This window comes from Sinocyclocheilus anshuiensis, unplaced genomic scaffold, assembly GCF_001515605.1.
Source record: "Sinocyclocheilus anshuiensis isolate Anshui unplaced genomic scaffold, SAMN03320099.WGS_v1.1 scaffold1097, whole genome shotgun sequence".
NCBI classification, from domain to species: Eukaryota; Metazoa; Chordata; class Actinopteri; order Cypriniformes; family Cyprinidae; genus Sinocyclocheilus; species Sinocyclocheilus anshuiensis.
The window spans coordinates 19,374-46,489 of record NW_015555843.1 but is presented as its reverse complement, the minus strand read 5'-3'; the positions used below and the strand labels follow the sequence as shown (position 1 = coordinate 46,489).

The 27,116-nt window shown below is 36.7% G+C and overlaps 5 protein-coding genes across 6 annotated transcripts in view; 2 read left to right on the top strand and 3 right to left on the bottom strand.

Annotated features, from left to right (window-relative positions):
- Positions 1–762: 762 nt before the first annotated feature.
- LOC107675535 (glycine N-acyltransferase-like protein 3) lies at positions 763–2,587 on the bottom strand. The gene is made up of 5 exons (XM_016469927.1): positions 2,014–2,587; positions 1,803–1,910; positions 1,591–1,711; positions 1,368–1,497; positions 763–1,235 (listed from the first exon to the last, which is right to left on the bottom strand). The coding sequence occupies exons 1-5, from the start codon at positions 2,086–2,088 to the stop codon at positions 836–838; spliced, it is 834 nt and encodes a 277-aa protein (XP_016325413.1). The 5' UTR covers positions 2,089–2,587; the 3' UTR covers positions 763–835.
- A 413-nt stretch (positions 2,588–3,000) lies between these two features.
- LOC107675574 (cystatin-like) lies at positions 3,001–5,247 on the bottom strand. 2 transcript variants are annotated; one of them, XM_016469983.1, is made up of 3 exons: positions 4,940–5,242; positions 3,462–3,572; positions 3,001–3,378 (listed from the first exon to the last, which is right to left on the bottom strand). In XM_016469983.1, the coding sequence occupies exons 1-3, from the start codon at positions 5,138–5,140 to the stop codon at positions 3,301–3,303; spliced, it is 390 nt and encodes a 129-aa protein (XP_016325469.1). In that variant the 5' UTR covers positions 5,141–5,242; the 3' UTR covers positions 3,001–3,300. The 2 variants fall into 2 exon arrangements, with proteins under 2 accessions (XP_016325469.1, XP_016325470.1); XM_016469984.1 differs by lacking the exons at positions 3,001–3,378; positions 3,462–3,572 and adding exons at positions 3,605–3,854; positions 3,938–4,048 and having other exon boundaries at positions 4,940–5,247.
- Positions 5,248–7,495: 2,248 nt separating this feature from the next.
- Positions 7,496–13,915, top strand: LOC107675570 (epoxide hydrolase 1-like). The gene is made up of 9 exons (XM_016469978.1): positions 7,496–7,661; positions 8,780–8,990; positions 9,218–9,398; positions 9,599–9,808; positions 11,020–11,149; positions 11,338–11,552; positions 11,664–11,772; positions 12,711–12,836; positions 13,291–13,915. The coding sequence occupies exons 1-9, from the start codon at positions 7,618–7,620 to the stop codon at positions 13,499–13,501; spliced, it is 1,437 nt and encodes a 478-aa protein (XP_016325464.1). The 5' UTR covers positions 7,496–7,617; the 3' UTR covers positions 13,502–13,915.
- A 14-nt stretch (positions 13,916–13,929) lies between these two features.
- On the bottom strand, positions 13,930–16,774 carry LOC107675571 (MAD2L1-binding protein-like). Its single transcript, XM_016469979.1, has 3 exons — positions 16,343–16,774; positions 15,007–15,284; positions 13,930–14,920 (listed from the first exon to the last, which is right to left on the bottom strand). The coding sequence occupies exons 1-3, from the start codon at positions 16,761–16,763 to the stop codon at positions 14,390–14,392; spliced, it is 1,230 nt and encodes a 409-aa protein (XP_016325465.1). The 5' UTR covers positions 16,764–16,774; the 3' UTR covers positions 13,930–14,389.
- Positions 16,775–18,601: 1,827 nt separating this feature from the next.
- LOC107675515 (O-acetyl-ADP-ribose deacetylase MACROD2-like) overlaps positions 18,602–27,116 on the top strand; it is a 12,049-nt gene continuing 3,534 nt past the window's right edge. Inside the window, exons 1-2 of the mRNA XM_016469903.1 lie at positions 18,602–18,807; positions 21,143–21,247. Of these exons, the coding sequence (XP_016325389.1) occupies positions 18,771–18,807; positions 21,143–21,247 (142 nt within the window). The 5' untranslated portion in view covers positions 18,602–18,770. The remainder of the gene's footprint in view (positions 18,808–21,142; positions 21,248–27,116) is intronic.

Here is a 27,116-nt window from a genome sequence, read left to right as displayed (position 1 = left end):
TTAAGACTATAGTCTTAGCAGTTTATGCAACCGGCCCGAGGTAGCCCTAGCAAAGAGAATCTTTACAAAGAAAAATATGGATTTTCCCTACAAAAGGATGTATTAAGATGGTACTGCAGCCACACGAAGTTTGGCAACATTTTGTATTTCTGTGCAAGCATGATAGTATTGAGAATTATTTCACAGCATTGAAATATCACCTACTTATGGCTGGTATATAAATACCTTTGAGAAACAAATAATTTCCAGGTAAAATAAAACTCTGAATGGGAAATAAAATAATTAAATTTGTGTAAAGTTGTTCTCCAGTTTCTCAGTTTACAGGTTGATGGTTTGACCTCTGATCCCATTCATATAACATTTTAAATTAAAGTTACAACACAATGTCTTCATCAAAATGTATTAAAAGTGTTACAATTGTGCATAAAATATAATTTTTTATTTGAATTTACAAAAACTAAATCATCATGTAGTTAAGGTCATGAAACATAAATTGTGATCGCCTTTATTTTCTATTGCGATACATACCTGAGTGAAACAGCTTCACAAACAAGTAAAAAAATGTTGGGCGTGACTTTTTTTTTGTCCATCGGGAATCGACTGAGGGCTTATTGTCCAGCCCTCATGCCAGTGCACAAGCATCAGAGGGGAGAGGAAGTTCATGTTTTGGATTAAAGATTACAAGGGCACATAAATAAATAAAAAAATAAAAAATCATTTAAAATAAACACTGCAGTATTCCATTTAAAAAAAGAGAATTGTCAATTTTGATTTCATGATGACTTCAAAGGAGTTTTTTTTTGTCATCAAACAGGAGTATTGATGAGTATTCTGGCTAACAAATGAATTCATACCAGGCAGCCCTATAAGAGAGGTCCTCTGTAAAACCCAAGCTTTTAAAAAGTTTGTAGGAAAGCCGATTGCATTCTTCAATGAAACAGTACACAGGATAGCCCTGAGAATGGAGCCTCTTTGCCATTGTGGTGACCAGGGCTTTGGCATAGCCCTTCCCACGATGCTCAGGCTGAGTGTACAACATCCCCAAGGCACAGTAATCATACAACAGCACCCAGGACACAGGCTGGTTGCTCTCATCTGTAATGCAGCATGTGGGGAAATGTCTGATGAGATTCAGGATGTTCCTGTAACCTTTGTCATCCCCTCCAAATTTCCAAGTCTTGTTAACTACATCAGCATGTGACTCATTGAGGACAGACACTCTGGACTCAAGGTCACTGATGAAGGAGTCAAGAATATAAGGGAAAGTTTAAGCATGTTTAAGCTTTTATTTAAATGCATCACATTGTACAAACACAAACTGATATTTATCACTTATTTAAAAAGCTTAATAAGAGTTACCATCTTACCTGGTAATGAGCTCAGGTAAATGACTGGGCTCAGTTAATGTCATAAGGTGCACCAAGGAAAACCCTTTCATACTGACACCCCGAGAAGCAGCAATTTCCTTCAGCATTAGTGAATGACGAAGATCACATCCTAGAAATTAAAATAATCAAGACATTATTAAAATAACCAGAAGTCATATTAATAGTATAATATATCATAAAACATTTTGGGGGAAAGCCATGCCTCCTATTAGGAAGTATGTGCTCCAGTCAATTGCATTTTCCACAGTCAACATTCTTCTCAGGACTTCTTCATCTGTGCTGTATAGAGTCACCTTCTTCATAAAGTCCTTTGCACGGTCATTCTAAAGATTTCAGACAACATTAGTGATATTGACATAACAGTGGTTAACTTGGACAACATTTTTAAGTAGTTAATAAAGAACATAATCTCACATTTGGATCTGGTCGAACAATGATATTGGTAAAAGCTGGCCACGTATCCACCAATACCTCCAAATGGTGTGGTTTCCCTCTGTTCATAGCGAAAACAAATCCATACACCTAAAAACCAACAGGTATTTGATTCATTGCGTCTGTAAAAGCACATCAAGCGCTAACTTACAGGGTTTGCTTCGAAATTAAACAAACGCAGGCTAGTACTCACCTTTATGGATTTAGGCAGATGTGTATATAAAGTGGTCTCCGCTATTTTTAACTCATCTGAATTTAACATTTTCATGTTTCAAAGTAAAACCAGTCGGTAAAACCTGTAGAGTGAATATATTTTGCCGGGAAAGAGAGCAAATATGTCCTATCCAGACCAGATTTAGAAGACGGAAGCTTGGTGAAATATGTAGGATAATATTTAACCTAGGGTGACCGGACGTCCAGTTTTTTCCGGGAAAGCCCCGGTTTTTGATGTCCTGTTGCCCACTCGAGACGTCTTCGGAAATGTCCCCGTTTTACGCGTTCAAAAGGCCCCGCACATACACTGCAAAAAGCCCGATCAACGTAGTCTGCTGGTTACCAGAGCAATCGTTTATTTTCACCAACAGAGGGCGCTACAAGCTACACTGATGACTTCATGGAACATAATACGTAGAACCCACAATAATTAAAAACAAAAACATACAAAAATGTAGTATCCCAATTTTTTAATTCATAGATAATAACAAGTAAGGTTTCAATTATATTTTGACCACTGAACAAGAAAATGTCCCCGGTTTTAATTTCAGAAACCTTCTGCTGTTTTTAGGTAGTTTATCTGAATACTGCAAAATGTACCAACTAAGCTTTGATGAATTTAAAGTAAAATAATACTGCTTTATACTTTGCTTTATATTGCTGTAATATCTGTCATTTCATTAGTAATTAATATTGAAATATGATTTTTTTTCCCCCAATTTTAATGACAGAAAGAAAAATAAGACTGCTGTAGTTGTTCCAAACAAATACATCAGTTCTGGTAGCTCTTATTATACTGTTATTATAACATAAATTTTACTGTTGGATTATTTTCTTTATGTTTATGTATACATACATAAAATAATACACAGGCCTACACTAACACAGCGTTTTCTAGAATTTGTAACGTCAAGTCATTATGACTTCCATAATAAATTTAACCAAATAAACACAGCACACAGACATATTGTGTTCAACCATGTTTTAATAGTAAAGGATTAACTAATATAGAAACATGCGTTTTATCATTTAGAAATTCCTACAAATTGTAGCTTTTGTTCAAAGCAGTGGAGTCTAATGAGATTACATGATTATGTGTTAATGAAGCATTCTTTCATCATGATTTGTTGTTGACAGGTTTTCAGGACAAATAAAATGTCTATTTTATCAAGAATAAAGACTTAAAGTTCACCATTATTACCAACAGCAAGTACATTTTATTGCTGCTTGAATGTTGAAAAGCCCCAAACTGCACTAGTCACAAGCTCTACATGCAAGTGTTTTCAAGGACTTTAATGTTGTTCAACCATGGCTGGCTCCAGACCGTTATTTTGCACTGAGTGACCTTGAAGGGAAAGATAAAAAGGGGTCAATCTCTTTTAACAATGGAAATTCGAGAAATGTAAACAGATACACAGTGTGTCTTACCTGTGCAACACTGGGATCCTCATGAATGGTGCACAGGGTCTCAACTCCACCCTTTCTGCAGTTGGTTCTGCCCACTTTCACAGTGAAGATGTATTTCAGGCCAGAGACAACCTGGAGTGTCAACCAGAAACATGTTCGATTATGTGTTAATGAAGCATTCTTTCATCATGATTTGTTGTTGACAGGTTTTCAGGACAAATAAAATGTCTATTTTATCAAGAATAAAGACTTAAAGTTCACCATTATTACCAACAGCAAGTACATTTTATTGCTGCTTGAATGTTGAAAAGCCCCAAACTGCACTAGTCACAAGCTCTACATGCAAGTGTTTTCAAGGACTTTAATGTTGTTCAACCATGGCTGGCTCCAGACCGTTATTTTGCACTGAGTGACCTTGAAGGGAAAGATAAAAAGGGGTCAATCTCTTTTAACAATGGAAATTCGAGAAATGTAAACAGATACACAGTGTGTCTTACCTGTGCAACACTGGGATCCTCATGAATGGTGCACAGGGTCTCAACTCCACCCTTTCTGCAGTTGGTTCTGCCCACTTTCACAGTGAAGATGTATTTCACAACCTGGACAACCTGGAGTGTCAACCAGAAACATGTTCAGACATAGTTGGGCCAACCCTGAGTAAAAAAAAAAAAAAAAAAAAATACTGTCTAGCGCCCAAAAATTTTCTTAAAATAAATTATTTATTTACGTTAGAGGCAGCCACTGTGTTACAAAGTCATGCTGGAGAAAGCTCTCTCTCTCTCCAAGTTTCAATATTTATTGAACATGTCTAGCAAATCACATCTGAACAATCCTTTACTCTCTTACCTAGCATATAATATAATAGCTTTCAAGTGGAGGCAAACAATCTGTTTGTTCTCTTTGAACAACTGGGAACAATTTTATGGTTCTGAGATTTGAGATTGCACAGAATTTTGAACAAATCTTTACATGAATTTACGGTTTTAACATAATTTTGGTCTCTTCATTATCCTAAGTACCATTATGTTTCTCCAGTAACTACTCATTAGAGTAAGATTAGATACTTAGTCCAACACAAGGTATCTATTTAGTTTGCTACTAGTCACTATAACAACAGTGACAAGACTCTAATTTCATTTATACTAACAAATTTCAATGGTTTGCCATTAAATTCTATGGCATATGGGGTTACTAGTTACACTGAAAAAGATAATAGTCACTACTTGACTCTTAACTTAAAAAAAATACTTATAAATGTACATAAAATAACGTATTTTTAAGAAATAAATTAATCTAAACAGTCTGTTATACGTATATACTGATTACGCCCCGGCTTGCTCTAAACGGCTCGTTATATCAATAATATCCGGCTCGATGACGTCATCAGTCATGTCATCGTGACAGCGCTCTAGGAGGAACTTTATCACTGGGTGCGATGCAGCGACGTTCCCAGTTTCACCGATTACAAACCGAATAAACGTTTAAACTAAGTTACTCACTTGTTTTTGGACCTTGATGACCTCGGAAACCTGACGCACAAACGCATCGTTGCTTTGTCTGTTGTACTGGGCCACTGCGAACTGTAACGCATTCTGAACCCCTTCTTCGTTAATGTCTGCATCCATAGGGGCTCCAGTCATCCCAGCGCTCGCCACGGCCAAAGTCACGGCCAAAAACGACACAATCATCTTAATATACATGCTTGAACGGGGTTAATTGACTCGCCCTGATTTGTTTCTTCCTTATGTCGACAAACCAAAACTACAACCAAATCTGAGATTATATAAACAAGCGTCACTCCCTGTAGCTCTGCGTGTAGGGGCGGGGCGTCGTGTCTCTACCAATCGGATTCAGGGAGAGGCAATGGGTTTGGAAAAATTCATTGTTTTGTCTTTTTAAATTTAATTACAGCCCCCCGTGCACTGTATTGGAATATTCTTTTTAGTCTTCCTCTTTGCTCATAGCAAGTAACTGACATAATTTTAGCCTTATATGCTACTTTTTTATGAAGGATGTTGTGGAGTGGATTGAAATGTTTGTTGAAATATCAGAATGTAATTTGGGGTTTTCATGTGTAATAAATCGAAATTGTATTCACAAAGCTAGAAGCCTGTTTTGTTATACAGTTGTTTTTAGTTGGTTGAGATTTTTGAAGAAAAATAATGCAATTACGTGAATGAATGTTAAAAGAACTGGAATTACTTGATTTTGGTTTATTTTAATTTTTTTCTTTGTTTTTTATTTATTTAGATATCTGCGCCACCTACCTGATGTTTGTTGTAATGATTTGTTGATGTTGGTTGTATACATTTTCATATTTTTGAAAACATTTGAGAATTTGAATTACCAGTCTTTACAATTCAGACGTCTGGTTCAGCCACTGTGTCTGAATTTTTATAATGTCTCTTTCTTTATTTTTCTATTGAGAAATTATTTTCTGTTGACCCCATTTGTATAAGCAGCTTGGATAGGACATGCAGGTCTTTATGGCTTATGGTTTTATAAATCTGTCCCTGCTATTGTGATCTCAACAAAAGCAGGGGTAGCACAGACTGAATGCCTGTGGTTTTCCTTATAAAACAAAATCCAAAAATCTTTGAAAAAAAAAATGTGACTTTCTAACACTTTTTTTTCTAGTTTTACTCCTCCCATGTTGCTTTTTAAGAGAAAGCTCAGATAATGGTTTCATTCACTGCAACTCTTACAGAAATTGCTCATTCATACAGAAACAGGCCTTTGCAAGTTATTTTAACTCATTGAGTAAACGGTTTAACCTCATGCAAAGTCACAGTGATGATTACCATAAATCAGTGGCCTGGGATTTTTTTTTTAAAGCATTTCATATTACCATTCCAAACTGTCCTGTACAGTTTCTCTAGCTTTGTACTATGTTATAATTCTTAAAAATGTATATTGTGGCACTGCTAATGCTGTTATCTCCTTTATGAACGATCGCTTTTCCTTATTTTTAAGTCACAGCTGTTCAATCTTTTGTCTCAGCTCTTTATGATCAGTATATTTAATCAATGCACTGTGTGAAGTAGCCCAGTTATTAATTCTTACCTCTAAACTGATCACTGTTATTTGCAAAAGGTAAGGAAAAGGGAGTGTCCCTTCAGTTTCCTTCCTTGGATTTTCTATGATTATTTTACAACAATAGTCTAGAAACCATGCAGGCAGATATTTACATCATTATTTAAATCCACTGTATTGCACTGGGTTGCAACAAACCCCTGAAGTAAAGAAACTGCTTACTGTAGCTGTAATTGTACCGGTATAAACACTGAGTATTTGTAAGGGCTTTGTTGCAGCTGGCTGCAGGGCATTAGCATAGTCTCAAAGATTAAATAGCCAAAATTTGCCTCAATTTAGTCGATTGTTAAAAACTTGCTCCTGGAGCCCCATGCAGGGGCATCAACCATAGACTGTATGGCTTCAACCCTGCTTCTGGAGACACACTGTCCAGAAGAGTTTAACTGCAAACTTATGATGAATATAATAATGTATCATCATCTCACCCACTGATTTGGAAATGACAGTAACTATGGTCAAAGAGAGTCATTTGTGGATTCACAAACTGATATATATATATAGGCCTATTTACAAAATACAAAACTGCAACATTATGAACATGTTGCTGGAAGCATAACACGAACTGCAGTGACAGACAAATGAAGACGAACAGGAGTCTAGAAAAAAATTGAGCAGAGTCTGCATCGCACGACTTTTCCTCTCAGACAACTAAGCGCAAACCCCACCCCGCAGTCGATTCTAAATATTTCATTGGTCATGTCAATCACAGATTTGCATGCCTACACAACACTGAAACAAATACTAACCCTTAACGCTACCCTAAGCCATAACCTTAACCTTAAGATAGCATTGATAACACATCATGATAGATAACGACACGACTGTTATACTGCTACTGTTAATCGCGTTCGAAATCCATGATTTTTCTGAAGTTTTCTTGACAGGTGACAGCGTGACTGAATTGACCAATGAAATCCCCCAAGGGGCGGGGTTTTGTGCGTAGCTTGTAAATTTGGGGAAAAAATACCACCTTCTCGCCTTGGCCCTTGAACGTATTTGCACTTTGAACATTACATAAGCGCTGTTAATTGTAAGCACAGTTCAGCACAGCTTTGTCTGGAAAAGACACAGCTACTTACGTACGATGGGCTTTGAGGACTCTATTATGCAGACAATTGAATGCGTCAAGTGAGTAAAACTGCGGAGCGCGGAATGTGTAGAGTTTAGCAATGCTAGTGCAGCCTCTCCTGCTGCTTTTTTAAGGTGCGGTTAAATCATTTCCTTTGCTGTGCAACTTGCCTAGTCATTTCGAGGTCACTGCAATGTACACTTCACCAGTTTCCTGCAACTTCACCACATTCGTCTTTGTAAAAAGACGTCTTTGTTTGTCTAGTTTGTAAATGTGCATGCATGGCTTTTTTTTGTTGAGCATTCATTCTCTTAATTATTTTAACTAAAATGTTAAGTCAATGCAAATTATTTTCTTTAGTTGTACAGTTTTAAATCAGACAGTATCATGTGCATTGTGTCTGTTTTCTATCAAAAAAAGTACATGCCATAAAGAGCAATGCGCTTATTTTAAATGACATGTAGACTCAACATTCATGAAATACCTTGAATTGTCATTTTATGTGAGAAAATCTAATCTTGAAATCACAAGACAACACCTCATGCAATATGATGACAAACTCAACAACGGCAATGTGAAGAAAACTGATAAGTGGTCAAACAATGCAACAATATTAAGTATTATTGCCCCAGTGCATGGTGGGAAGAGGGTCGCTGTGATTTTGCCAAGTAAGACATGTTCCTGGATCAACATCTTTTGTTGATCCTGAATCAACATTACTGTCCAAAAATTTAGACCTAACCCAATCCCTACCCCTAAACCTAACCCTGCCCATAATTTATTCCTAAAATCAGAATGAAATGAGAGGTGAATAACAAGGGTGTAGAAGCATCTAACCCTGATTGTAAGCCTAAAACTGACATTTCTAGAAAACTTATCCCTCTATTCTGACTGGTTGACTGGAATGTTGTTCCAGGATCAACATCCTTGTTGATCCCGGAACAACATTCCAATCAACCAATCAGAATTTACCTTAGGTTATTAAAATAACCTATTAAATAACTTAATAGGTTATTAAAATAACCTATTCCCAGTGTGGCCCTATTTAAGCAAAAAAACATGTTTATTTGCTTAGTAAGTAAATAAAAAACCTATGTAAGTAAAAAAGCCATTCTTAAGGTTTTGGGCCTGGTTTTTGATTCCTGATTTCTTGTCAACTAACTTTCTTCACTTTTAGAGAGACCCTTGGTAACCTTGATCGGTCTAAACTACAGCTCCTAGTACTCTCTTCTGCTGGGGTTGGAGCAGTTTTGTGCTACTTGGCATGGAGGCAAAGCCCCAAAACAATACCAATTGGGGATGGCTGGTGGGGAGCTGGAGAGAAACCTTCAACTGAGGACAAAACCATTCATAGATTTGTTGTGAAGACCTCGGTGGAGGAGACAGAGGTGGGTGTACAACCTGAAGAGTAATAATATTTTATTCCAGTGTGTAATGCGAGTCAGCGTCTTTTATGTAAAGAATGGTGCAGCGATCAGCAATTTTCATTTCAAATAATAGGTTTTCACATAAATCCCCACAAGATCACTCTCTTCCACTTTCGTGTGTGTTAATCATACACTCACTCAACCACTATATATTTAAACGTCATCATTAACCCCACTGTTTTCTTTAGGATCTACACAGACGCATTGACCAAACACGCTTCACAGATCCACTGGAGGATAGCCGCTTTAATTATGGATTCAACTCTAACTATCTTAGACGGGTGTTGTCTTACTGGAGGCACCAGTTCGACTGGGAAAAGCAGGTGAAGGTGATTAACCAATATCCTCACTTCAAAACCAAAATTGAGGGTAAGCAGTAAGCACCTAACACTTTTAAAGGTGATCATTTACCTCACTAGATAAAACATGTAGTAACAAAGCGTGCAATTTTCACTTTGTCCTTTAAGTCCCATATCTTGCATTCACAAAATCCGTTTGGGCATATTACAAACTGTTCTAGAGTTTTTGTTTCTTAAAACCTTTTAGTGAAAATCTGTACTGCTTCTCAGGAATAGATGTGCATTTCATCCACGTGAGGCCTGTCCAGAAGGCTGGACAGACAGTTCTCCCTCTCATGATGGTTCATGGCTGGCCTGGTTCCTTCTATGAGTTTTACAAGATCATACCCTTGCTCACTAAAACCGATTCAGATGCGGTCTTTGAGGTCATCTGTCCCTCTATTCCAGGCTACGGCTACTCTGAAGCACCACATAAAAAAGGTAAGTCTGTCAACATTTATGGAACTTATGGCTGATTCTACTAGACAAAAACCTGGATAACTTTTCACACACAAACAAATGGCACGATGGCAGACCGATAATATACAGTCTAAACCAGGGGTCGGCAACCCCAACAGTGTGACCCTACTGAACACCACTGTATGTGTGTGACAAGACCAATTGTGCATTAAAACATTCAGTGCACACACACACCACTCACACACAGAGAACATGGATCGCACGGTACACACATAGGCCTATAGAAACATTCAAGAGCTCAGAAACTTCTTGTCAATGCTGCCCCGCGACTTTTATTAATAAAACCGCTTCGATACTGAATCGCTACTTTGTATTTCTCGGCAACGAAGGGGTAAAATCACTGTTTTTGAAGGAACTATGCTTCAATGATTGCAGAGAGAGACACAGATGCAGGTAATTCACAAACACAACTTGAATCTCTCTCTCTCAAAATGGCCATGAAGGTTGAGTAGTTTGCATCACTGGATATAGCTGTCGGTCATTTAACATTTCTATTGTAAAACAGTTGACTAATATGCAAATTTCCATCTTACCTCGCTCTCTTTCAACGTTAAACCAAAGACTATAGAATACCCAAGACGTGTCACTCGTATAATTTTGAACGGGGAAAAATGCTAAATTAGATAGGAGCTGCACTTGCATGCCAGAGAGCCGAGTGAAATGACTTGCCTTAAAGGGACGTTGGTTAAACCAAGTAAGGATAACTGCAGGCTAGAGGAGTGGGCGTGGTGAAAGATTAGGGAGTGCCAAAAGGTAGGGGGCGTGGACAAAGGCCTTTCTAATTGGTTAGGATTAGGGGTTGGGTTAGGGGTTAGTTTCTGTTGTAGCATTCACCTTTTGGCACACTGGCATTCGTGCTCTGCTTCTGTAAACAGTAAACCTAGTAAAACTACTTTGATTTGATTGGCCATCTCGATTATTTTGACATTGACGAGTGCTGTTAGGTGCACATTAATAGCATTTATAGCTCCTAACAGGCTGCTATGAGGAATGATTACCTCAAAATGTACACCAGTATGCAGTTTTTCCTATTGGTCGCATGCCAGTGATTATCCCTCTGCATTACAATGTTGGCACGCGTGCCATAGGTTGCCAACCCCTGATCAAAACATATGCAAATAGATGGGAAATGGAGAATAGACCTGCTGTTCTTTCCATTATTTCACATGAAGGATTCAACACTTTGGAGGCTGCCCGCATCTTCCATAAGCTGATGGAAAGACTGGGATTCACTGAGTTTTATGTGCAAGGAGGAGACTGGGGAGCCTTCATTACAAACAACATGGCCCAGATGAAGCCAGAGTAAGAGTTTCACACCCCTTACTATCCTAATAACTGTCTTTTTAATGACATGAGTCTCTGTCACTAGATTGTTTGTCTTTTTTTCTGTAATATGTTTTTTTTTTTTTTTTTTTTTAAATACAGAGGTGCCATTTATAAAAGCGTTTGTTGTAAATTAAAATGCTGTCTGTTGCTCTTTTTAAAATAAGGTGCGTTCGTGGTCTGCACCTGAACATGGTCATTGCTAGGACAGACAGCCTTGGACAGCTCCTCTCCTTAGTCATTGGTCGCTACCTGCCGTTCCTGGTGGGCTTCACAAAGGAAGATGTCAGACGCCTCTATCCTTACATGGAGAAGAATATATATGATATACTGAGAGAATCTGGCTATTTACACATTCAAGCTACTAAACCAGACACAGCAGGTAATGCTTGGCACACATCATATTATGCTTTTGGGTCATGTCGAATTAACACCTAACTGAAAACTTAATTTATCTAAAAATATAATTTGCACATTTTTGTCACCCCTGCAGGATGTGGACTGAATGACTCTCCAGTTGGCTTGGCTGCCTATATCTTGGAGAAATTCTCCTCCTGGACAGACTTAGGAAACAGAGACTTGGAGGATGGAGGTTTGGAGAGGTGAAGGATTAATCACATACAGTTGCAGACATTTTTGCACAAATATAAATATACAATACTGTTCCAAAGTTTGAGGTCAGTAAAAAATGTTTTTTTGAAAATGAGTGAGTGACTGATGTGACATGTGGCCAAGGACGGTAACACATACTTGAAATTTGTGCTCTGCATTTAACCCATCCAAGTGCACACACACAGCAGTGAGTAGTGAACACACACACCGGAGCAGTGGACAGTCATTGCTGTGGACAGTGGAGTGCTATTTCTTCACTCCCCTCACCTACAACTCCCTGAATTGAGACTTGAACCCATGACCTTCGGGTTACAAGTCCAACTCTCTAACCATTAGGCCACAAATGTCCCTTTTCATGTTTGAAGTATTTTATGCTTACCAAGGCTTACCATTTACTTGATCAAAAATGAAGTAAAAACAGCAATATTGTGAAATTTAAAATAAGTTTTCTATGAGTCTATTTTAAAATATAATTTATTCCTGTGATGGCAAAGCTAAACTTTCAGCAGCCATTACTGCAGTCTTCAGTGTCACATGATCCTTCAGAAATCATTCGAATATGCTGCTCTAGAAACATTTCATATATTGAATTTTATTTAATTATCAATATTAAAAACAGTTGTGCTGTTTAGTATTTTTGTGAAAAACTGTGATACTTTTTTGGGTTCTTTGATGAACAGAAAGTTCAGAAGAAAAAGCATTAATTTGCTAAATTTTTTTAGTAACATTATACATTTGATTCATTTAATGCATCCTTGCTGAATAAAATATTATTATTTAAAATCCTACTGATCCCAATACTTTTGAACTTTTACATATTTTAGATCGTTCCTTTAATGAACTTGGATGCAACTAGCAATATCTAAAAATATAAAAGTTTAGTAAAATTTTTAATGAAGCGGTTTTGTCACTTATTGTTCCCTCGTAGAAAGTTCAGTCTAGACGACCTCCTTACAAATGTCATGATCTACTGGACCACATGTTCCATCATTCCCTCAATGCGCTTCTACAAAGAGAACCTGAAGAAAGATTTCAAGACGAGGGTGGACAGAGTGTAAGTTCAAAAAGTCTTTGTAGCGACTCAAAGTGAATATTTACGGAGCCCCTAAAGGGACATGGTGGTGAATACAATACGGGATGGGAGAAAATTTTACTTTTTTTTTCAAAACTCTTGCATTACCCCAAGAAACTTTGCATTAGCGTGCAAAACTTGAGTTCGGACAAACACCTCTTGCTTACTTTACAGCTTGCAGTGGTCCAAACAGCTCCGTATGTTCACAAACATTTTGCCAAAAAATGCAAAAGTTCTGAATTTTTCCCCCCTCCCATCTCATATTTTTTCCACCACAATGTCCCTTCAGGGGCTCCATAAATACTCATATCTCATCTAAATGTTTGCTTTAACTCTGATCATATAAAACATATATAATTCTTCGCAGCCTTTTCAAAAAATGATCTGATCTGTATGGCGAAGAATTATTATTATTTTTTTCTTCTTTCCCATAAAGGACAAGCGTGTATGTGCCCACTGGCCTGGCTGCCTTTCCTGATGAGCTACTCCACTGCCCTAGTGCCTGGGCTGGCTCACGGTTTGCAGATGTATGTTCTTTCACCTACATGCCCCGAGGGGGACACTTCGCTGCCTTTGAAGAACCCCAGCTGATGGCTCAAGACATCATTCAGTTTGTGGAGAAAGTGGAGAGCAAAAGCCACAAATAACAGCTTTATTCCAGTATTTGAAGAAAATAATGCACTGCTCTGATCATTTACATTTAGTGTCATTAGTGCATTTAACAATCTGAAGTTAATTCAATTGTAAATGCAAGGTTCAACATTTAGGAATGTTGTGGTTTTTCAATGAACCAAATGAAGTTATATAAAGAAGTTCTGTACAATATAATTTTGTACATTTTTTTGCATGATGATGAGCATAAAAACTCCTGTGCTGTTCAAATCAGTAAACATTTTTGAAAATGAAAAGCTAACATCTGCCTGCTAAAAAGAAACTTTACAGTATACATGCTACAATTACCAGTTTGCACCATTTCAACCAGATTTAATGAACCCTGTCCTCAAGATGAATGTTCTTTTGTAAATGAATGGAAATGCAAATAAAAACAAACAGTACAAAGATACAGCACCAAATGGAAGAGTTAAAATGCATTATTTTCATGAAAATATATACTGACAGACTTAAAGAGCCTAAAACACATCATTCATTATTTTTAAGTAAATTTAAATCATGTACATGCATCAGTTTCCAGAAGCTGCCATCTAGCAGTTGGTTTTAATTCATATTGACTTACAAATTGGTACAAATGGTCTTGGAGTGAGTAGCAGCCAAGATTGTTAAACATTAGAAAACCATCACTGTATTCTGTAAAATTAATAATGTAAAATATATGGATTAGCTGATGACAATGAAAACATGGCATAAATAATCTGAGGTCTTAAAAAATGTAAATTCACACAGAATTCCTGAATAAAAATAATAATAAAAAAACAATAGCCCATATACTTTTTGGTCAGTCATACAGCAGTGATCCCTGAGAATGGAGTGAATTGTATTTCAGCATTCCCTGAAATCTGCTACTCTTTATTCCCTTATCATTTACAGAAACCTTTCACTGTGACAGGGGCTTGAAACCATATATAGTCCTCAAGATCTCTTTTACTTTTTTGTAACTCCCCGGTGAGAGACAAATCATTGGCTATAGAGATGACTTGCCTTTTCACTTTTGTGGGAACTTTAAAATCCATTTTGGGCTTAAACCCAGTCACGCCACAATCCCGGTGACCCAGTGCCATGACCGTAGTAGTCATGAGGCGCACAGACTTGGCATCTGACAACAGGTCAGCCACAAACAACGTGCGGAAAATCTGTCTCAGACAGGTTGAGGTCCGTAAGCTGTTTTCCCCGGCCCCTACAGCCACCGCTTCCATGTTCACCTCATACAGCTCGGTGGGAAAAATGGTAGACCCACCCAGCATGAAAAGCACACGACGAACTTGGCTAAGAGAGAACAGTGCCTCAAGGTGGGCCAGCACTTCATCAAGCTCCTGCAAAGTACGCTGACACCGACGCCAATCCAAGCCCTCAGATGTCTTTCCAGACCGTCGAATTATCGTGTCCTCTGTCTGTGAGAAAGGTAGCACAATTAAGTCAAACTTTATTCGATTTATGAATTAAGGTATATCTAATCAAATGAGGTCTTCTGTAATACCTGAGTGGCATTATGCTGCTGTTTCTGGAGGAACACCATTTGGTCATATGTCATGGGCATCTGCTGCCGCTGGTAAAGAACACACTTCAGAAGCTCACAAACAAATCTACAGCAACCATCCTGGGTGATACGGCCGGGAAAGACAACATTCACTCGTCCTTCTTCTCTTGCTCTCCTGAATATTTCCTCATCATCAACGTGGTTTGCAGACACTCCACTAGATTCACAATCCCTCTGCATGCCAGAAGAACTGGCCAAAGCATCCATCTGCTGGCAACCTTGAAATAAAAACAATGGAATCAACATTTCAGAGATTTCACGAGGCACAGACTAAAGTGGCAAACATCAAAGAGAACAATGATGTGACACTATTTTGTTGTCCAGATCAGAAATTATTTATGGTTATATAAAGATGTTATATAAATAAGTTCTGTACAATAATATTTTTTGCCTGATGCTTTGGGCATACAAACTATAAAAATATATACTTTTTAATCTGTACTGTAAGTTTCAAAAGCTAACATCTGCCTGCTAAAAAGAAAATTAGTTTCACCGCACATTACAATATACATGCTTCACTCATCAGTTTGTGCCATTTCAACCAGATATATTTTGTAAGTGAATGGAAATGCAAGTAAAAGTAAACTATACAAAGATATAGCACCAAATGTAAAGTGAAGTGTTAAATTGCATTATTTTCATTAAAATATATAATTGAGAGACTCGAACAGCTTAAAACACAATTTATTAAAGCAGCACTATGTAACTTTTGGCGCTCTAGCGGTTAATAAACAGAACTGCACACATCCCGCGGAAGAACATTCCAACCGGAGCTACTTCTCTAAGTTTATGTCTATGGCGATTCACGCAGGTAAGTGTTACTCCGCAGCGGTGACGACCCGACCAGGCTACAATAGTCCAAATATAAGTACTTATTATAAGTGTACCGTAGTGATTCGGAATAAGACAAAAACGCGGTTTGGAAGATGAATTAATGATGTACTCGCTCATTATATACATTTTGCAAATTTTTAACACAGAAAAAGTTACATAGTGCTGCTTTAACTTCAAGATGATTAAAATCATGTAACTTACTTTCAGTACATCAATTTCCAGAAGCCGACATTTAACGTTAGCAGATATTTTACTTATAATTGTTAAAAGAAAGTAAAAGTAAAGCAAAACCATTAAAATGAAATTTGTCACTCGATCGTGACTGTGTATATATATACAAGTTTATATTCTTGTTATTCTTTAGACTTCTCATTTGTGATTAACTTATTATTTAACAACTGAGAAGCATAGATAGGAAACCTAACCATTTGCCAATACTTACCATCATGATCGTCACCTCTATGTTCTGTTCTTGCGTGTGTGGGGCTGTTTCTATTTTCTTTGTCCTCTGATGGGTTTAAAGGCTCCCTGTCTCTCTCAATCTCACCAATGTTGTCCAACAGGTACAAATTTCCCACCTTAGCTTTAGCAGAGGATTCAGGATCATCGACCTGGCACAAAATGTTCCTTTCCCTTTCTCCATCAGATGAAACCTTTGATTCTTCTTCGTGAGGTATACACTGATCGGTGTGAATAATTGTGTTATTGTAGCTGTTGTTAGAAACAAGGTTGGTTTTGCTATGTTTGATGACAGTCATGTTTGCACGCTCAAACTCTCTCCTCTTCGATCCCTCTTCCATTTCTACTGTTTGAATTTGCCCACCGGGCACGGCATCATGGGAAACACGGGAACCGGAAATCATGGGAAATCTAATAAGAGTCCCTCTCTTGCATTTTTATTTCACGTTTTTTTTTTTTTTTTAATAAAGAAATATTTGGTTAGCATGAGATTTATTTATATACATATTTATTTATTTTTAATAGCCAGGCAATATTTCCTGTCTTTTTATTAGATTTTTTTCTCTTCGGATTTAAAGCAAAGCGGCGAATGACGACCTCTGCAGGTTGACTTTTTCATACAGTCTAATCCTTTTAGGTTCTTGGCCATTCCTGCCGAAATGTTATTAGGTTATCGCCGGATTGATTGAAATTTCACAATAACGGAGGCCTTTGTGCATTCTGTACTCTAGTCTAATCTGCAGAGATTCTGTCATGCATTAAACTGTGGGCATTTTTAGACTTCACAGACTTTTAAATAATGTTTCGTCAAATAAACTTTTTTTCTTAATTAAATATGTACTGATAATATGAAAGAAAGTATTTTTTGAACAAGGTGATAATGCTAAGAACGTCAAAATAAGATTTTAACATGCCCACATTTTCTCAAGGCAAATCCTCACAGTTTACATTTTAATCACTCATTAATAGGTATAAAATGATTAAATGCCCAATTGTGCACATTATAGTTAATCAATACCTTAAAGTAATATATTCAATATATATTAAGGCATGGAGCTCCTTTTTGCAAAGAGTTCAAGGTGTCTCATATACAGTGTTGGGGAAAGTTACTTTTAAAAGTAACGCGTTACAATGTTGCGTTACTCCATAAAAAGTAACTAATTACGTTACTTAGTTACTTTTTATGGAACGTAATGCGTTACGTTACTGTTGCGTTACTTTTAAAATCTGGACAGGGCTTGCTTGTTTGTTTTTAAAATAAAAAAGTTCTATTTTTGGCAAATATAAAAGCCTTTTCACACCAAAAGTGAAATGAATAAGCCTCAGGCTGAAGGGAAAGTAAATTTACGTCCGTACAGTAGAACGCAGAAGAAGACATTTCAACAATTCATTCATTCATTCATTCATAGAGTAATTTGTGTTTATTAGTACGGTTGAACTGGATCATCGAAGGTCAGAAGCAAATAGAATGGGATTAAATACATTAAGGATATTTGTGTTGTTTAACATTTAATTATTGTAGGTTTGCGTCATATTCTGAGTTGCATTATTTTTATTGATTTTGAGGAATACTGAATCTGTGTTTTTTGTTTTTTTGTGAGTGAGATGAATTAATGCATATTCATATTTATTTTAGAACTACAGTAACATCTTCTGATTTCTGGCAACACCAGAGCTGTCAGTCAATAACTTGAAAACAAAAGTAACTTGCGTTACTTATTTGAAAAAGTAACTCAGATATTCTCTTGTAAATTAAAAAGTAATGCGTTACTTTACTAGTTACTTGAAAAAAGTAATCTGATTACGTAACTCGCGTTACTTGTAATATATTACCCCCAACACACTGCTCATTCATTGCATACAATCTATCTTGAAACACGTCCTCATAGACATTTGTATACATATACAGCAAACCTGTTGCTACAAAAGGCTGATTTAGTAAATAACCAATATCACCACATCTATTTTTTACATTATTACATAGTGTAAATATGGCTGAATAATAATATGTAGTTAGATCCACAAGAATGTTTTATCTTATGCTTCAGTAGACGCAAGAACTTTTGACCCTTCCCGCGGTTGCTACCCTACCAACCCTACAACGCTTTGACGCTCAACCTAGCACGTTTTATCGGACTGCCGCATGAAACCATCCAATCGCAACTCCACTTCCGCGTACGAGCCGACCAATCGCCGCGCGCCATTTTCCACGCAGCCACCACTGTTAGCGATAAGGTAGGTTGCATCACCGCACAGTCTCCCCACCAACTACAATTTGACAGTTTCTCAGGTGAGGCGTCACGCTACAGGAGCTCTTTCACTTTCTCTTGAGTTTCAGCGCGCATTTCGCTGTGAGCCTGGGGTTGCTTAACTCAAAAACCAATTACCAGAAGCCCTCACACCACGGCACCATGAGCAAAAAGAAAAAGGAGTGGAGAGCGGAGAAAGGTAAGGGTCTTTTGGACTCTCGTCGTGTCTCTTTCGTTTAAAGACAGGATTCATAACTGTAGTGTCAGTCTGGGGTTTGACATCCACCGGCTTGAACCTGGGGTCACGGCACGCACGTGGCGGGAGAAACGTCGTCTTATAGACGCTCTGCCTCTTGAATCAACAGCATGGACAGATACACACCTTCAGATGCAGGTGGAGCATCAGTGCATGATGCTGTGATCAAGGCCCTTATGTGTCCAGCGTTAAAATCTGTTTAAATGCAAATAAAAATGCATTAATTAGTGTTTAATCTTTTATAAATTAATTGGAACATGTACATGTTTGATTGGTGCATTTAGTGAAACGCCGTATGATAACATAAAAACCCCAACGTGGTGCTTTCCATTAACTATGACCATTGTACCCTTGATCAAGAGGACAAACCCTGTCTGACTCCATGTAAGTCAGTTTGTATAAATGCATCAGCTAAATTACAATTTAAAAGTTCTGTTAATTAAACATTTAATGAAACGAATGTCATGCATGCATGCACTTTTGCTAGATCCTGGATATCCACCTTCATAAGTAGTTTAGTTCTAGACCTATTGTCTAAAACTGTAAGCATACTACTCAAAAATGAGTTGGATCAGGTGTGTTTGATCAGAATTGGAGCTAAACTTTCCTGGAAATTTGCTTTCAGGGAACAGGATGGTATAATGCAACTTTGATAGTGTGTTTGGAAGTTCTGCACTGTCCAAGCCTGTTTGATATAATCATAATTTAGCTTGTTTTGACATGAGAACCTTAATGATTTTGTGTTAGAACAGAGACACTTTTTAATTAGAATAAGATTATTTTTAATAATTTGAAGTGCACAAGCACTGCCACCTGTTCTTGACATCATCACTCAGTGTGACCTGAAGTTCACGACAACACAGTTATTGTTTGTTGAAAATTTGGCCTCCAGTGAAGTATGGTTATGACACATTCTATGAAGTTGCAGGACTGTAAATCATTAGGTTGACAGTGATGCCACTCGATACACATTAATGGTCCGCTATCGTAACTCAAACGCACGTATATGATGAGAGCTGTTGTCTAGAGTAATACAGTGCATTGCAGTGAACAAACATCAGATACTTACGTTATAATATCTTTTGATGGTGACTTGATGAAATGAATCAGCTTTGTTGGCATTTGTGCTATTTTAAAATTGCAAGTACACATTGCACTCATAAAGCAGCCTTTGTGAAACAGATCTTCATTCGTGTAGCAATAGGGAGTGCAGGAGGATAAAAACGGAAAAAATTAATTAATAAAGATGGTTGAAAAGGCAGATGTAGGGGCAGTCAGCATGAAAAATCAGTAGTGTCGGCAGGGGCACTTTGGAGCTGGTTTCTATCAAGAATTTTAAGTTTTATTTTGTCTGGAGTAGAAAAAAACCTTTTTGGAGCTTCTTAGAGCTTGTTACATTTTATTTTATTTTAACTTCTTATTTTACCACATAATAACTAGTGAACCCATTACACTTTACTTTACTGGACCGATTTCTAGAAATACCAAATGTTTAATTTGAGTTACTAATTTCTCTGTTTTGTGTATTTCTGATTACATGTTTAGTCAGCACCAATGTTGTTCAATGTTGACAAGTGAAAATACAATGTTAAACAGTTTTCTAGAATTGTTGGATTATGATAAAAACAAGAAACAAAAATAGAACCTTTTCTGAAAGTTAACTTAATTTAATGTTTTTTTCTTCGAAATACAGAATTATAGGAAGGTTTTTTTTAACCATCTCTTCCATGAAACCTTTGTAAGGAGTTTTATGTAATTTAGTGCCAATAAAGGTTGCATTAATGGGAGAAACAAAAGTGAAACTAAAACCTAAGGAAGAAAGTTGTCAAGCTGTGGATAGAGAATGAAAAGAGAAAGGAGGATATATATTGTAATGAGAAACCAACTGTGTAAACTTTAGTCTAAACTAGTCAATGAAACATTCCTTTTTTTTAATGCAAGTTCTCAAATTTTGGCCACATAAATATTAGGAAATGATTGAATTATATTGTCCATGTACATTAGATAGAACAGATCACACACACAGTCTGCTTCCATGTCAGGCCTGCAGCTGTATGCTGAACAGTGTACCCTCATTAGCTTGTCACTTCTTTCTCACACACACTTACATGGCTGCCACAATTACCACACCAAAGACTTCCACTCTGACATGATGCATAGAGCTAGTCGCAGATGTTCCTTTATGAACCCCTCTGATTCAAACTGATTAGCTTTGCTTCACAAGACATGCTTTTGTCTGTCTGTATACTATGACAGTATTGTTTCTTCTTTTTCACAGAGCGCTTACTCAGTCTTGGTCTAGAGGATAGGCGCAAAGATTATCGGGGAAACTATGTGCCATTGGACAAGATTGCCACCTGGGCAAACCATGACGATAATACAGGTAAATCTCAACGCCTTTCTGACTAATTTGTTTTTCAACCAATGGCAGACTCGGGGAAAGCTGCTTGAAAATGATTTGCAGTTTGTTTTGTGGTGAAGAAATTACACACTTTAACTTTTAAGTAGCCCACATGATTTTACAGTAGTGAATTATATATGGTACCATTCAAAATTTTGGGGTCAGTAAGATTTTTATTTGAAGGAAGATTAATATTTTATTCAGCAAGGATGCATTAAATTGATCTAAAGTGACAGTTAAGACATTTATACTGTTACAAAAGATTTCATTTTCAAGTAAATGCTGTTATTTTGAACTTAATATTTATCGAAGAATCCTGAAAAAAAAGTATCAAGATTTCCACAAAAATAATAAGCCACACAAATTTTTTCAATATTAAGAAAAAGTGTTTCTTGAGCACCGAATCAGTATATTAGAATAATTTCTGAAGGATCATGTGGCACTAAAGATTGGAGTAATGAAGCTGAAAATTCAGCTTTGCCATCAAAGGAATAAATTACTTTTTAAAATATATTAAAATAAAAAGTAAATTGTTACTACAAGTTAATTGTAATAATATATCACAATATTACTGTTTCTACTGCATTTTTGAACAAACAAGTGCAGCCTAAGTGTGAACATCTTACCAACCGTGAACTTTTGAACGGTAGTGTATGTCTCTTGGCCAACAGCTTTAGAGCGTATTCTCTTATATTATAGTTGCATTGTCATTCTGGAAGAAGGTACTGGTTGTTTCATGCCCTTCTCTGCCTGCAGACACTATAATCATTCTGCATGCAAGTGACTTGCTGCCCTTTAGAAGGGAAAGGACACATGGATCAGTGTGACCCTGACAGCTCTGATATCATGGCTTATTTATGGATAGTTGTGCTGCCCTGACCAGCTAGCTAAGTTTTATTAGTAGATTTAGTTTAGCAAATAAATATGATATGTAGAACAGAGAGACTTAGATGGTGACATTCTTCAAAATATCATCTTCTGTGTTCAGCAAAACAAGTTCGGAACAACTTGAGGGTGAGTAAATGATGACGGACTTTTCATTTTTAGGTAAACTATCCCTTTAAGTTCCGACTCAGGTGATCCGATCCTAAGTGGGCACTGGGCAGTGCTTAATACAGGTGTAAATGGGGTCTAAAATGTTTTATGATCTCCTCACTAAAATCACGTAGAAGTAGAAGTCTTGGGGGCCATTAACACAGAAATGGTTTTTCCATTCCAATGCACTACTTTTCCATCATTTTTTTATGTAAACACTTGCTAAATGGACGTGTAAGAAGATCTGCTCTTGGTCAAGTCTCACATTTTTTTTTGCAGCGTCTCGCACATGAGTGCCACGGTTTAAAGATGCCTAGTTAAGTTAAAAGAATTTAAACTTTTACAAGCAGTGCTGCTCATCAGTGTCAGTTCCAAAACAGTGGACCAATCAGAAGACCCTAGAGGCGGGGCATGTGTTGCAAGATTTTGTTTACTGTAGCAAGTTGGCATGGCAACTATTTTATTTTCGGCAGCATAGCAGAGGAGGCATTCTGCACTGTGCTTTTTAAAAAATCATTCCTGAGCATTGCGTCTTGCGTTTTTAGAAGCAAAGACGCATGCCTTCTGTGTGAACGGCCCCTTAGAATATCAAACATCTGAAGCTGTTGTTTCCTGTTTTAAGACCAGGGAGCTGTTTCATAAAAGACGCTAAGAAAAGTGGGGATTAAAGTCCAAAACCTGATTTGAAATAACCTAACAAATCAGTCGGGACTAAAGCGGTTTCATAAACGACAATTTAAGTTCACGCAATCTCACTAATTCGATCCAGGTTCAATGAGTCAGGATAATTTGATGTGCACGCTTATTCTTAAGCAGCACTTAATGTCGATCATGGATCAAATCGATCCACCATGGCAAACAGCGAATATTTGTGCCGTTTAACGCATTTGAGACATTGTGTTTTCCTCAGTGCATAACTGACACGTCACAGGTATATTTTTCATCTGTAAATGTTAGAAAGTCATGCAAATATATCCATTTTGCTGTCAGGAGTGGGTGAGGCTTACGTGAGTGAACGAGCGCTGCTGCGCGCATGCACTAAACAGATGGAACGCAATAGAATAATAGCGCAATAATTCTGAATAAAATATGCATTCTGCTAAAATATTTGTTGTTGAACATTAAATGTGACGCATGTAGAATTTTAATCCTACATATAAGTGTATTTTTATGATAGCAGTAACTAAATCAAATGTAAGCTAGCTAATACAGCCCAAATTACTAGCTCAAATGAGTTCGTGTATTCCTCTTATATATAATATAATCTGTTTTATATTATTTATTTTGATTTTTAATTTAGTGATTTTGATGCTTTAAAGAGCAATATTATGTTGTAATGTTTTAATGTTCTACTAATAACCATAAAGTACAGCTGTCATAAAACCAGAGAGAAAGGCTGCATGGCTAGAAACGGCTGATCAACGGCCTATATTTTTATTTATTTGATTTATTTAAGTTGCATTTTCTGTATACTTTTATTTTTTGACTGATAACATCAAATAATTGTATGTGAGAGAGTCAGCGGTGTAATATCAATGCGTTCCTATTGGTCAGTGTTAGAGGAACTCAGCTTAGCCTGACAGTTAGCCCGCCCCGGACCAGGTTAGTTTCCCAGCATAAGTTGTGTGACTGAGCTTGAGCTATGGCAATTTTGCTTTATGAAACCAAATCAAGTGAAAATAAGTCAGACTAACTGAAATAAGCCTGGCTTATTTGGTAAACTTGTTTTAGGAAACAGCCCCCAGATGTCTGTTGCATAAAAGCTTAGATTGGTCTAATTTGAGAATGAAAAAGTATGAATGATTATCCCTTGGCTAACTGCTAATTGGTCAAACTGCTAGTTTTTAAAACTCCATTTTAACATAATGGCTGTGTTTATGCAACTGGCCCCAGAAGATCAGGAATTATTTTAAAGACATAGTTAATCCAAATAAGAAAATTCTGTCATCATTTACCTACCCTCATGCCTAACCCTTATATGTTTTGACATTTGCACTCCTCTCATAAATGTGACAAAAGTTTGATGATTTACATTTTCACACTTCACACACAAAGCTACCAGTGACTTCAAAAGATTAATATAGTACTAGCCTTTTATGATGCTATGTGTGCTTTTTGAAGCCTCATGTAAAAGACATGCCAAACAGATTTTTATTCTACTGAAGAAAGTCAGTCAGTCATACAGGTTTGAAATTGCACAATGGTGAGTAAAGCATTTTCTTTTTTACTTCCTTCAAGAAAACATTTTCTTTTCAGTGTTATTCATCTTGTCTGTCTGAATGCAAAAAATCCAGGAGAGCATGAATTACATGTTTTTTTTTTCCTGAGGCACAGTGGCAGAGAGGTTTCCTACAAAACGTCAGACAGGCGCAAACATAGTCTTTTTATTATTTTTACCCAAATAAAATGTATCAAGGCTTGAATACACTTCAATTTTGAAACGTTAATAGTTTTCTCACATAATGTTCTAGAATTCTCAAAGAAGGTGCTTGCTAATTAATTTATTGAGACCGGAACATGCATAGGCATAGTGCCTGTATGGTTATGATCCAGAACAGATCAAGGTTCCAGCATATCCAGCATAAGGTTTTATGCTGTTTTATGATTTTCATTTTTGGGTGAACAATTAATTAGTGTACTGTTTTCCATGTTATTCGTCTTGCTTGTTTGAATGGAAAAAAAAAGCACGAATTACATGTTTTTTTTTCTGAGGCCCAGTCAGACAGAGGTTTCATACAAAAAGTCAGACAAAGTGCGAACACACAAATCACGTTTATAAAAGACTTGAATACACATACTTGCTTTCTCACATAATGTTCTAGAATTAACACAGAAAGTGCTTCAATGAGACAGGAACACATGTAAACATAGGGCAAGTACCAAAAATAAAAGTATCGGTATCGGGCGAGTACTGGAAAAAGTGGTATCGGTGCATCCCTAATTCCAATTCTTGAAATGTTAGGCTACTTGTTTTCCCATATAACATTCTAGAATTAACACAGAAAGTGATTTAATGAGTCAGGAACACATGTAGGCATAGTGCCTGTATTGCTATGATCCAGCAATACAGATCAGTTCATTCAGCATAAGGGACAGCTCTGAGTTTCTGGGTTTCATCTATCCTGCAAATGAGAAACTTGGGTGTCATACTATACCAGGGTTTCTGCGGGTCTTAAAAAAGGTCTTACATTTAGTTGTATCAAATTTAAGGCCTTAAAAATTTTAAATTGTACAAGAAAGTCTTAATTATGATTTCAAGAGGCCTTAAATTTGGGGACGGAAAGACTAGAATTGCGATATGGCTGAATGTGACGATTAAACTTAAAAAGGCTATGATTTCATTGAATAAACATGAGCGCTGCACGTTCAAAGTCCGGTGCTGCGCTACTTTGTGTTCTGCCGGAAACCGTTATATTTTAAACAAAACCGTTTATTTTATAACAAAAACATTCCAAACAAAGCCACAGTGCTGTTTTGCGTCTCTGAGTATGCATTTGTAACTGCAGGTTAAAGTATTCCATGTCCCTCAGAGCTGCATTGTGTAAATACATCTAAATGCCACTTCTAATGCAGCTTCTGTGTTTCCTCTGCATTGCAAAGATCAATTTTGTTGATACTGATTTCATTTGCTTGGTAACAGCCCAGATGCAAGAATTTGACTCAAAAGATGGTGCACACTTTTAGAAAAAATGGCTTAAAGGTAAAAATGCCCATAATATTTGTTGGAAATGATTACTTTCTATCACTGCTGTGAACTGACCAAACAGAATATGAAGAATATCAAAAAATTCTGGAGTCAGCTGTTAGCACAATTAAAGATAAGATATCAGCACAATAACACACACTATAGCAAAATATTGTCTAATTATCGTTATCGATAAAATCCCAGAAAATTATCGAGATATCATTTTTTGGCAATATTGCACACCCCTAATTTATGTTATTTAATTGATATAATAATTTATTGATAATTGTTTAAATTAATATAATTAATACTTTTGACTCATCCATTTTCTTAAAAATGGTTTAAAGGCTGAAATGTAAAGTTTATCATTTTATAAAATGTTTTGTTTTTGTGAAAACTTGTATCTGAACTGTAAATTATGCTTTTTACAGTAATTTTACAGTTTAATATGGTACTTTAGACATTGCCCTACCCCACTCATATGGTATTAATTTTATTTGTGCAGGTCTTAAAAAGGTCTTAAAAAGGTCTTAAATTTGAGCTTAAAAATCCTGCAGAAACCTTGTATACATTTCTCACAACGTTGTCAACAGGATTCACATAGCAATGAAGCTTACATTTGTATGTATATTACTGTAAATGCTACTGCATCTATGTCATCAGCGGCTATTTACACAAATCATAAACTAAGCTGCTATTTACACTGAGTATAAATAGTGGTAGATAAAGTTTGCACAAGTAATGTGTTTATAAAAGTAACATGCTATTTGTATGAAAGGCAGAGGTAGGCAAAGTTAGTGAAAATAACTTTTGCCAACAAGGGTGGCTATTTGCACTGTCCAAATAGACACTGTCAATTATATTTGCTATTTATTTATTGGTTAATTGGCTTTTTGCTTTTTTATTAGATAGGACAATGGAGAACCAACAGGGAGCGCAATAGCGAATGCAAAGCACTACTTCTTTGCCACTGCTTCAACATTTTTTGTTGTTTTTTTTGTAAGCTGAAGTATGAATCAAAGCTATTTTGTTGCAATAGATTGCATGTCAAAGATGCTTTGCATTGAGCTTAACATGTATTGAACCCTGAACTAGGGCTGGGCGATATAGCTAAAAAAATGTATCAACGAT

Excerpts from the sequence above, each read along its gene's own strand:
- LOC107675535 (XM_016469927.1), bottom strand. The coding sequence starts at position 2,088 with ATGAAAATGTTAAATTCAGATGAGTTAAAAATAGCGGAGACCACTTTA. Across the intron at positions 1,911-2,013 it reads ATCTGCCTAAATCCATAAAG|GTGTATGGATTTGTTTTCGC; the intron begins GTGAGTACTAGC and ends GTTGGTTTTTAG. Across the intron at positions 1,236-1,367 it reads TTACCTGAGCTCATTACCAG|TGACCTTGAGTCCAGAGTGT; the intron begins GTAAGATGGTAA and ends CTCCTTCATCAG.
- LOC107675574 (XM_016469984.1), bottom strand. The coding sequence starts at position 5,140 with ATGTATATTAAGATGATTGTGTCGTTTTTGGCCGTGACTTTGGCCGTG. Across the intron at positions 4,049-4,939 it reads TCATCAAGGTCCAAAAACAA|GTTGTCCAGGTTGTGAAATA; the intron begins GTGAGTAACTTA and ends TTGACACTCCAG. Across the intron at positions 3,855-3,937 it reads AGGATCCCAGTGTTGCACAG|GTCACTCAGTGCAAAATAAC; the intron begins GTAAGACACACT and ends TTTCCCTTCAAG.
- LOC107675570 (XM_016469978.1), top strand. The coding sequence starts at position 7,618 with ATGGGCTTTGAGGACTCTATTATGCAGACAATTGAATGCGTCAA. Across the intron at positions 9,399-9,598 it reads CTTCAAAACCAAAATTGAGG|GAATAGATGTGCATTTCATC; the intron begins GTAAGCAGTAAG and ends ACTGCTTCTCAG. Across the intron at positions 11,773-12,710 it reads GAGGATGGAGGTTTGGAGAG|AAAGTTCAGTCTAGACGACC; the intron begins GTGAAGGATTAA and ends GTTCCCTCGTAG.
- LOC107675571 (XM_016469979.1), bottom strand. The coding sequence starts at position 16,763 with ATGATTTCCGGTTCCCGTGTTTCCCATGATGCCGTGCCCGGTGGGCAA. Across the intron at positions 15,285-16,342 it reads TAGAGGTGACGATCATGATG|GTTGCCAGCAGATGGATGCT; the intron begins GTAAGTATTGGC and ends TTTTATTTCAAG. Across the intron at positions 14,921-15,006 it reads AGCAGCATAATGCCACTCAG|ACAGAGGACACGATAATTCG; the intron begins GTATTACAGAAG and ends CCTTTCTCACAG.